We start from the raw sequence: 11,804 nt of genomic DNA, 5'->3' as shown, positions 1-11,804 counted from the left end.
AAGAACTACACTTTTGTAAGAACACTCTTTGTCTTTATTTTGTCATTTCGTTACACACACACTAACACATCACTATCTTTGAAAAAAAAAAAAAAAAAAAAAATTCCAATTTTTGTTATATATAATATAAAAACAAAAATAATTTTATTACTTTACCGTTTTATTGCTTCGTCGTTTTACTGCTTCGTCGTTTTACTGCTTCGTCGTTTTACTGTTTCGTCGTTTTACTGCTTCGTCGTTTTACTGCTTCGTCGTTTTACTGCTTCGTCGTTTTACTGCTTCGTCGTTTTACTGCTTCGTCGTTTTACTGCTTCGTCGTTTTACTGCTTCGTCGTTTTACTGCTTCGTCGTTTTACTGCTTTGTCGTTTTACTGCTTCGTCGTTTTACTGCTTCGTTGTTTTACTGCCTCATTGTTTCATTGCTTTATTTTATTTTTTTTTTTTTTTTTTCCCTCCACATATATATTCAGGAAACACAACGACAGATGTTGTAGTTACAAACTCCAACCTCATAGACGAAAAAGATCCTATGTATGACAGCGAATTGGAAAAAATTAGTAAAGCGGGAAAAAAATAAAAATAAAAAATATTGTTGAAGAAAACAAAATTTTTTTTTCATATAGTACTATAATTATTATTACTTTTACTACTTTTACTACTTTTACTACTTTTACTACTTTTACTACTTTTACTACTTTTACTACTGTTATTACTATTATTACTATTATTACTATTACTATCATTATTTTACCTTTTCTTGTATATTTTACGAACTTTAATTTTTTTTATTTTTTTTTTAATCATCATTATAAAAAATGCCGACGTATCTTGGTTTAATAGTTATTTCGTTTTTTACACTTATATAGTGATGTAGTGCTTTCGAAATATAATATATTTCATGATGTCTTTCATATACTAAATAACAAGAAGATAGAAAAAAAAAAAAAAAAAAAAAATTGCCATTACAAAATTTTTTAAGATTTTTTATCATGTGATATTAAAAAGTGTAATTTATTTTTACATCTTTAATGAACTCTACCCGAGTGATGTTAACAATTAATATATTACAATCGCATGGAATACGTAGTAGCAAACAAGAATGTACATGCTTGATTTGCTCCTTTTTGATTAATGTCTCCTGTTTGATTATATATGCAGAAGGAAAAGCATTGCATATTGTGTGCAGTTAAAAAAATGAAATTTTTGCTTATTGATATTTTGAATAATTGAGAAATTTTTTTTTTTTTTTTTTTTTATGTTTTGCTGATGAACCAGTTTTTCTATTTCTATTTCTATTTCTATTTCTTACTCTTGATGCTTAAAATATAGAGCTATCACTCGTTTCCGTATTATCTGGGGATACATCATTGTATGCGTTTTGAGTTATTTCTTTAAAAATTACAGAAGCAGCAGAATTTTTACTAACAGGTATTATAATATTTAAAAGATGGTACTTTTCTAGGTATTGTGACAGAGCATTTGCGGATTCGAAATAAAATGGGAAGCGAATGTTAAAATTTTTGTAAGGGGGGTTATATCCTAACGGGAAAAAGGGAGACCTAAAGGGGGTGGTGGAGACATTAGATGTGTGTATAGACGTACTTACATATTTATGTGTGTACGTATGTAGGCTTTTATTTGTGAGTAGAAATATGTACGCGCGTAAATATGCAGGTATTTATGTTTATATGTGTGCAAAACATATATACCCAAGCATTAACACATTTACATATTTCCCATGCAACTGTCTGTCAGTGGAATGTACAGGTTAAATATTCTATCTTTTTTCTTTCTTACTTTTTGAAAAAAATACTTAAATGATCGTCACTTATATAAAGGTTTACAAACTGATGGAGTGCAAACACATCATCAGGATTTGTTTTGCTACGTTCAGCAAGGATGAAAAAAGGGAGTTGAACTTGAATTACACATATGGTATTTAGGACTTGTTCATAAGATAAAAACTCATCATCTAGTTCGATATTATAATCATTTAAAAAGGATTTAAAAACTTGTTTTTTTCTCTCCCCTTTCTCTTTTGCATTGTCTCTATCTTTTACTTTATTTTTTTTTTCATTAGAGTTTAAAAATGGAGGTTTAAAATCGAAAGCGTCAATTGCATCATCCAGTGGAAACATACGCACATAAGGTAGATAAAATTTTTCCATTGTTTTGTGTTTATCTTCTAGCACTTTTTTATTCACAAACCACATGTCCCATTCAGGCTTTTTAACTGTTAAGTAGTTATCTATGTCCTTTCCCCCTTTGGAAATATCACCATTGTCGTTGCAGTTGTCCCATCCATTGTAAGAATTGTTGTTATTATTACTCCCCTTGCTGGAAATTTTATTTCCTTTGTTGTCTCCTTCATTTTCCTCCACAAAGTTAAATTTATGTTGTTGGTCGTCTTTTATGCACTGGTCATCTGGGTTATTGCCTATAAAAAAAAGGAAAAAAAACAAAATATATTTTATTCATCTTCAAAAATTTCAAGTAAATATTCACACAATATTCAAACTTGGTCTTGCTTTTTTGTATGTGCATATAATGCATAACTGTTTATTTTTTATTAGTTGTGCTTTTCTTTTTTTTTTTTTTTTTTTATAAAAAAAAGAAAAAAAAACCTTGCCTTTATATTTATGTTCAGGAAAAAAAAACAAATTTGTGCAGGTTTCTGTCTTGTACTTATTTTTTATAGCTACCTGAACAAGTTCAGCTATAACTTTTTTTAACTCTACATTTTTTTTACTTTGTACCACAACTTTTGTATTAAGAACGATATCGTACGTTTTGTATTTATTCCCCTTTTTATCTTCTTTGACTTTTTCTTCGCCTATACTTAAAGGAATTCTCAACCCCTCTTGGTCATTTAAGTCAGGTATTTTTTTAAAATGAAACTCAGCAATTAAATTGGAAGAGCAAATGTTAAAGTAAACTTTTCCACCATCCTTTTCATATGTTTTTATTACAAACCCTTTTTGCGGACTTATTTTTATTGTTTTTTCGTTTTTCACCAAATCGTTTAACTTGTCAGAAGAAAATTGGAAGTGTTTATTTCTCTGCGTAATGTACTGCTCGTACATGTTTCCCTTTTCAACTTAACAGTACAGAAGAAAAAATACTTTAAGATACGCACACAGAAAGAACACCTTTAAATTAAACGAGTTTTACAAACATATGAAAAAATAAAAAATAAAATTGCCTTAAACCTTATTCGTGTGTATACGAATACAATACATAGTATATATCATAATACTATATACTGTAAAAATAATTCCCTATATAAAAGAATCATTTAAGAGAAGCGATGTTATAAATTTTCCACGTTTACCCTTTCTTTTGATTGCTTCCAAACATTAGCAAAAAAAAAAAAAGATATGGGAAAATGTGGAAAACTGAGGAAAAATGTGCAAAATTGCGAAAAAAAGAACAGTAAACGGCTAAATTACTACATACATTTTAAATTAACATCTCCCCTTGTTTACACATTTATACTGTTTTTACAAAAATATTTTCCTTGTTACAATTAAAAAAAAAAAGAGTAACAGCTATAAAAAAAAAAAAAAAATTGCTTTCATTGCTAATAGTAAAATATGGTAAAAAATAATAATGAGTAAACTACTGTGTATGTGCATATGAAGAACGGATAAACGTGTAGTTAACAAGACATCCTCTTCACAGGGGCAAAAAGAATGTACACACGTGCGTAAACGTAAATATATGCACGCGAACAAGTATATATAAACAAACGCACGTAGTACATATACACACGTATATATGTACATTCCCCCATTCAAACGATTAGAGGCTTTTTATGACTACAGCAATTAACTATCATAAAAAGCTACACTTCCTTTTCTGCTCTTAGCTAGAACTACGTTACTTCTTGTAATTCCTCCTTTTCTTTTCCACTTTTTACTATTTTATTATTTCTCAAATATTTGGGTGCCTTCAATTTACATGCTTTGCTGGCATGACTTTAGCGAGTCTGCGTAGTTTTGGCACATGCTAATGTCGGAATGTCTCATTAAGCACTGCAAAAAAAAAAAAAAATAATAAATATATAAAACAAATAACATAAAACAAACAAAATAAGGCAAACAAAATAAGGAAAACAAAATAAAGCAAACAAAATAAAGCAAACAAAATAAAGCAAACAAAATAAAGCAAACAAAATAAAGCAAACAAAATAAAGCAAACAAAATAAACTAAATTAAATAAACAAAATAAAGCAAACAAAATAAAGCAAAAAAAATAAACTAAATAAAATAAACAAAATAAAGCAAACAAAACAAAGCAAACAAAATAAAGCTAACAAAATAAAATAAACAATATAAAACAATATAAAACAATATAAAATAAAATGTGCAACATCAAAACAATATGAATGAGAAAAATAGGAAAACATGGTATGGAATATTTTGTAAAAACGTGAAACACAAAATATATTAAAACTCCTCCTCTCGGTTTATGTGTAAAATTGAATCAAAGTATAAAAAATATGTACAGAGTGGTCAGCTTTGCTCTTTTCTTTTATATTTGCTTAATTTCTTATACTTGATTAAGTTCATCTTTAAACGTCCTGCACTTCATTTCATTGTTCCTTTCGCTGTTCAATGCAGCCGCTTGGTTCAATTGTGCGTTGTTATTTCCGTGTGAAACTTCTACTTGTCTTGGACCTAAAAGTGAGTCAACGGCTCTTTGTGCAACTCCAAATCCTACACCTGATGCCATTCCACTGGCAACTGTCCCCATTACATTGGACAAAAAACCACCTGACTTTTGTTGTTGCTGCATTACACCTCCTGAATAGCTTTGTGTACTGTTACTATTACCTCTACTCATTCCACTTGAAGGAGCTTGCTTCATAAAAGAGGACCTCGTACCTAAAACATTAAAAAGGATGTTACTCTATATATATTTTTTGTTTTTGTTTTTGTTTTTGTTTTTGTTTTCGATTTTATCTTTATTTTTATCTTTATTTTTATCTTTATTTTTATCTTTATTTTTATTTTATTTTTTTTTTTTTTCGAGCTAAAACCATTTTTCAGCGCTCATTTGTAACAGTTCCCCTGCGTATCTTACACATGCTTAGAGGCCATAATAATAACATGAGCGTTTGAAATGAAAGAAATATATTTTTCTCATATTTTTGTCATGTTTTTCTCATATTTTTGTCATGTTTTTCTCATATTTTTGTCATGTTTTTCTCATATTTTTGTCATGTTTTTCTCATATTTTTGTCATGTTTTTCTCATATTTTTGTCATGTTTTTCTAATATTTTTGTCATGTTTTTCTCTACTCATCCTTTTGTTCTTCACTTTTTTTTTCTCTTACTTAAACCTCCTGAACGGCTCTTTGATGATCGTCCCATAGTTAATCAGATATATGCAAAATGAGAAATAGCTAAAGCCTTATTTTTAAATGCAAATACACGCGCAAAACGCATAAAGATGTTTTATATATATATATATTTATTTATTTATTTATAAACCCTTGACACTTCAAAGATATAAATAGTTAAATGAAAATTATGTCCGTTCTTTTTTCCTTTTAAATGAAAAGAAATTTAAGATAATTTTAAAATGTTTAAAGTTTTATTTAGTTCAACAAAAAAAAAAAAAAAAGTAAGAAAAAAAAAAATATATTATTTCGTTTTCGTTTGTTTGTGTTTACGTTTACTTTGTTTAGTTTTTTTTTTTTTTTGAAAATTTTTTGTTTTTTCTGCTACATATTATGCATATATATATGTATTTATATATATATATATATATAATATGTACGTATGTATGTATATATTTGTTCCGTGTAACAAGTGTATACACAAGATGAACATCCGAATAGGGGGAAAATGGTGTATATTTTTTTCAGAGCTTTTATTTTTTACTTTTCGTCAAAATTTAACTTTATTTAAACAATTCATCGCAAATACTTTAAAATAATGAAATATATTATACTAATTAAATTTTTAATTACACTGAAAAGGAAGCAAATAAAAAAAAAAAAAAAAAAAAATGATTTTTTTAAATTAGTCCTCACAAAACAATATATGTAATTATTATTACATTTAAAGCATCGTAGTAAATTAGAAAAAGTTACATTTTTGTGTTCTCAAAATCTTTTTTTTTTTTTTTTTTTTTTTTTTTAAATATATTAAGAGCTACCTCAAAATGGTGATTTGTAGGATTCCTTATTTTTATTTGCAATAAATACCTCATATGTTCGTCTTTATTATTTTATTATATTACATTTTATAATATTACATTTTATTATATTACATTTTATAATATTACATTTTATTATATTACATTTTATTATATTACATTTTATTATATTTTATTATATTATATTTTATTATATTATATTACATTTTATTATATTATTTTGCCGTTGCAAGTTGCGCGCGCAAAATACGTAGTGGCTTTATGAACCTTGATAATTAAAAATTTGAAGAGGTAATTTTAGGGGCCTTCTTTCTTTAAGTTATATAATATGATAATACTAGGACATTTCTTTTTTTTTCTTTCTTATGTGAAAAACAGGAAAAAGGTTTATTATTTTAACAAGTAACAAGGTCGAGAAAATAAAAACAAAATAGGAAAAGAAAACTAATTGAAAACTAATTGAAAACTAATTGTGAAACGAATACACTTATATACCTATTCTCATATACGTGCACGTACGAACAGACATAACCACATAAATACATACACACACACACACATACGCATACATGGATATGTACCAGGGGAAACCCCCTCCTTAGTCGTTAATAAGTACCATTTTAAAGGGTAAATAAAATTTTAAGCATTTTTTTTTCCTTGCATTTTCTCTAAAGATATACAATATGTATATGCATAATTCACATATATATATATATATATATATATATGTACATGGTACGTATATGTGTGCGTGGTATGACAAACATGCAAAGACATTTTCGAAATAAATGATGCATGGACTAAAGTATTTTATTTCTGATATCTTCCAATTTCCTTAAAATATCGTCTGGTGTCCTCTCTAAATCTGCAGCAACTTTTTTCTGAACATCATATGATAAACTTGAAAACTGCTCACATAAATCCCCGTCGACAACGTGCTGAGAAAGTTTGACATAATATACACACACTAGTTTGTTAAGCTGCGCAAGAGGTATACACATGCATATGCTCAAAGTACTCATGTACATATACATATACGCACACACACATATACACTATCCTCACACCAATATGATGCATACGATGCGCAGGATCAACTTATAAGTACACACAACTGCAAATGGTATCAGTCAAATGAAAATAATCATAATGAAACAAAAACGTAACGACCACAGTTCCTCCATTTTACTGCTATCCCCCTTTTTTTGCTTATTTTACCTGGACAGGGTGGTAATACGAGCGAAAAAATATGTGCTCCCTACCACAAAGTGGAGGCATCTCGGTCCTTAAAATTATTTCTAGGTGTTGTGTTAATTCCAGCTGCGAAAAAAGGAAGAGAAAAAGCATTACGAAATTAGTATTGTCATAATAAAAAAAAGAAAAATATATCTCCTCATCGATGATCATCTTTTTATACATTCTCGAACAAGTATATAAAGGCCTACGCAAATTGTTCTCTTTTTTCCTGTACCTCTTCTTTATTATCATACGGAATGAAAGCCCCGATAGTTCCCATAATGGTCGAGTATATTATGCATTCTCTACTGGTAGGTGACATCCTGACCTTTTGCAAAGAAGTTACTATCTCTCCGATATGGAAACTCATAATATGCTCCAGCTACAAAGGAATGGAATGGAAATTTTGAATAGTTGCGCGTACGCACATACACACGTACATATATATATATATATATATATAGATATAGATATAGATATAGATATAGATAGATAGATAGACAGATGAATAGATACAGATACATGCTTCTGTTCTGTCGCATTTTCCTTACCCTTCTATTCTTGTTTGAACCATTCATGATCTCCCCACCATACCAGCACTTGTTCGATATGCCATATTCTTCTTGCTTTGCTTCCTCGGGCACCTTAAAAGGGAAGAACACGCGGTAATGTATAGGTGGTGCACTGGCGTATGCACTAGCGAATGAGCATGTAGTCATACAATACGTAGTACGAACACTCCATTTGAGAACGTTGCTTTGCCACTCCTCAAAGGAGGCTTTATCAAAATGGACGTGCCTTCCACACAATTAGAAACATGCGTATAAACCTGTTCACGTACAACTTCTATGTGTTGTCGGCGCGGCATGCGGTTGTGCATACACGTTATACATACGGTACATACAAACGCGTACACGCATAAACTTATGTATATGTATATACTGCACATATGCAAAAACACATGTACGTATATAATTCATATACGCATAACCGCGTATGCTGCAGTACGCATGGGGGGTCAACGTTCCTCACCCGCAGGATAAATACAGAATCGAACTTGTCCGCAGCCATGATAGTGTGATGATCAAGAATTTCAGAGCAGGTAATCCACCTGGGGATAATATCGTCCGAAATTAATCTTAATGTGTTTTGATTAGAATCATAAAAAAAAATTAAGACAGAATCCCTTATGTCAGATGCAAATATACGATCCCCAGAAACCTTGATAGATACAATGGCTTCTGGTATATCTTTGTATTCACATTTTTTTAGTAATTTTTTTTTCCCTAATGCATAAATTCTTAATTTATTTCCAACAGAAGCTATAAGTCTTCCATTGAATGGGCAAAAGGAAAAAGGTTGATCTTCTATCGGTGTTATATGTAATAAATTTAGTTTATAGTTTATATCATAAGTATATACACGTAAAGAAGCTGCTTGCACAGTTCTATTTTTTAAAGACATATTAGATGTTGTACCTACTATTAAACAATGTAATGCTTCTAACTCACATGCACATACACTCAGTGCTGCCTCCTCCATTTCTAGAGCTATTTTATCTACAATTTCTAAATTTATCGGGTTCACAATTTTGATGCATGATCCCCATTTTCCGTACCCCGCTTTCAACGTACCAATGCGGTCATACAATAGTTCCTCTTCGTCATCATCCTCCTCTTTATCACTGTTCTCACCACATTGCTCCGAAGCACCCTCATTTATGGAATTTTTTTTTTTTTTTTTTTACCATCCACTACTTCTACTTCTATCTCTCCTTCTACTTCTACCTCTCCTTCTACTTCTTCTTCTCCTTCAACTTCTCCTTTTTTTTCCATACTTGAATGTGAATCGGACAATACATTCGGTTCTCCACTATTGTTGTTCGAATCGTCCACATCTAGCTTGATATCTTTTAACGCTCTTTGAATTTCCTTTTGTGTGTTTTCATCATAGGAATTATGATCTGCCTCGATGACTGCTAGCATTCGTATATCCCTCTTTGTTTCTATTTCGATGGACGTATCATGGTCATAAAACAAAGAGGGGAAAGGCAAGGGTACAATCTTCCTCGGAGTAAAGGTAAGATGTAAAATATTTTGACTGAACACTTCACCTAATCTGTAAAATCTAAAGATTCGTAAGCTATTTCCAGATATAGCTACATATCCATCTGAACATTGTTCAGAATAAAAAGAAGAAGCATATTCTAACATATCATAATTTAAAGGAGTGTATACATATTTTCCTTGATGTACATAGCATAGATATGTTTTTTCACAGAGAACTAAGAGAGCAGGATTTTTATTTACATTAACATGACAAATTTTTACACTTTTTGCTCCTAAATATTTAGAGTAATGATTACTCAATGTGCCTGCAATAGGATCAACAATACTTCTTAACAATACCCCTGTGTTCAATCCAATATTTAGAAACAATACATTCCTTTCTTTGTCATTACCTAATTCTTTCATTTCAGAAATGCATATATCTTGTGGTGAAGAGTTATTCGGTAAGATATAAGTCGACAGTTGTTTAAAATATTTATCTTTTTCAATAGATAAGACTCTTACAACATTGTCTAAACAACCAACAGCTAAGAAATTCGCTCTTAGTCTATTCTCAGAAGTTTGTTGCATAGACAAACATAAAACTTCCACATTTAAATTTTTCCTAAAAATTTCCGTTAAGGTATGTGATTGATCTATTTCAAAATAAATGAGTTCACCCCCACTAAGGGATATAACAATTTGTGCATTATTTGATGAAGCTGCTTTTATCTGTTTATTTTTTGGAGATACCCATTCTTGTACTACCTTTCCTCTAATATGTCTAATCCCAGTATCGTACACTTGAATAAACGAGTTGTCATATAAAATATTTATATGTAACGTTGTAACATTTGTTAAGAGTAAACTATCGTATACCTCTTCTACTGTTTCTCCTATTTCTAGTATTAATGTATTCCCTTCAAAACTTACTACTATATATCCATCATATTCACTTGCATTGTCTTTCTTAACTGTCCATATGTATTTGGGTTTACCTGGTAATTCATTATCCGCTAGCTCTTCTATACTTAATCCATGTTGAAGAATACGGAGCGAGGATCTAGGACCCCTACCACATAAAGTATATATTTGTGAAGAATTCGAATTTTTTGCATCTAATATTTTCATATCTAATATTGGAGAGAGGGAATATATTTGATCTACTAAAAATAAATTTTTCAACTTCTGCGTTTTAAAAGCTATGATTGCATTTTTGCCCATGGGATGATTAGATGTACACATAGCTTCATTGTTATCATCTCCTATTCCAGAAAATTGATAAAAAAAATGATTTCCAAATTCTGCTGCTACAAAAAGTGAACCAGATTTTAATACACATATCGAATTGGCAATAGGAACTGTATCAAAATATTTACATATTATTTGTTTTACAATACCATCTTCATGATCCATTTCAATTTTATATAAATCTCCATATTCTGACTGGGCAAGGATAAAAAAAAATTTTTTTATTCTATGCATAGTCCAACAAACTATTGAAATATTTTTATCTTGACTTATTTCAAGTCTTCTTGGATATGAACAGAATACATCTTCATGATCTAACTTTTTATAAACCAAATAATTTTCACAACATACTATAATACCACTAGGTCCTTGTTGTCCACCAGGTATTGGAATAAGTAAATGTGCAGAAATATGAATAGGCAAGGTAAATTTTTTGATTACATGATTTAACCCTAAATCCATTTCCCAAAAACATAATCCTTTTTTAGGATATTCTAAATCGTTAGGACTACTTGATAATTGTTTATCTAAGTGTTCATAATTCTGTTCAATAGATGCAAACATTGGGTTTTCAAAACCTACATTTACACCCACTACATCGTGGCATATAGAATGAGTTTTATGTGCTTCTAATGGACTACTAATAGTTAAATTTTCTTTATTATCTCTATTTAAAATATATACATATTTCTGTCTTTCTATAGCACATATCATTAATGCTCTTCCCTTAGGATCTACTGCAATATATTCCCCTGGTATTATCCTTCGTATTCCACTTTTACCATATGTTTCACAGTGTACTCTTATAAAATCATTTTTATCATTACTGTATTCTAATATAACTAATCTACCTGAATCGCTACCTATAACTATATAATCCTTATTACTTCCAGTTAACCGAAATGTTTGCAAGCATCTTATTATACCAAATATATCCTTCGAAACGATCAAATTTAATTTTCCTTGTTTATCTGCTCTTAGTAATTCCAACACCTGACCCTTAGCAACTATTATTTCGTGCGCTCTAGGATTAGAAAAATTCCCATACACCGTTCTTGTAATGGCAGTTGGTTTTTGTAATGTTAGATGATACAACACGGGCAT

At 29.8% G+C, this 11,804-nt stretch overlaps 3 protein-coding genes across 3 annotated transcripts; all 3 read right to left on the bottom strand.

Moving 5' to 3' along the window:
- Window positions 1-615: 615 nt before the first annotated feature.
- Window positions 616-3,083, bottom strand: MKS88_005740 (PIH1 domain-containing protein; the record flags this gene model as incomplete). The annotated part of the gene is made up of 5 exons (XM_067219030.1): window positions 616-736; window positions 1,069-1,138; window positions 1,339-1,559; window positions 1,798-2,437; window positions 2,750-3,083. The coding sequence occupies 5 exons, from the start codon at window positions 3,081-3,083 to the stop codon at window positions 616-618; spliced, it is 1,386 nt and encodes a 461-aa protein (XP_067070946.1).
- An 873-nt stretch (window positions 3,084-3,956) lies between these two features.
- Window positions 3,957-5,375, bottom strand: MKS88_005739 (CHCH domain-containing protein; the record flags this gene model as incomplete). Its single annotated transcript, XM_067219029.1, has 3 exons — window positions 3,957-4,034; window positions 4,558-4,886; window positions 5,339-5,375. The coding sequence occupies 3 exons, from the start codon at window positions 5,373-5,375 to the stop codon at window positions 3,957-3,959; spliced, it is 444 nt and encodes a 147-aa protein (XP_067070945.1).
- Window positions 5,376-6,965: 1,590 nt separating this feature from the next.
- Window positions 6,966-11,804, bottom strand: MKS88_005738 (splicing factor 3B subunit 3; the record flags this gene model as incomplete). The annotated part of the gene is made up of 6 exons (XM_067219028.1): window positions 6,966-7,145; window positions 7,384-7,485; window positions 7,637-7,783; window positions 7,953-8,045; window positions 8,434-9,077; window positions 9,149-11,804. 6 exons carry the CDS (start codon window positions 11,802-11,804, stop codon window positions 6,966-6,968), a joined length of 3,822 nt encoding a protein of 1,273 aa, XP_067070944.1.

Source organism: Plasmodium brasilianum, chromosome 14 (assembly GCF_023973825.1).
Source record: "Plasmodium brasilianum strain Bolivian I chromosome 14, whole genome shotgun sequence".
NCBI lineage: Eukaryota > Apicomplexa > Aconoidasida > Haemosporida > Plasmodiidae > Plasmodium > Plasmodium brasilianum.
This window is presented reverse-complemented; position numbering and strand designations above follow the sequence as displayed.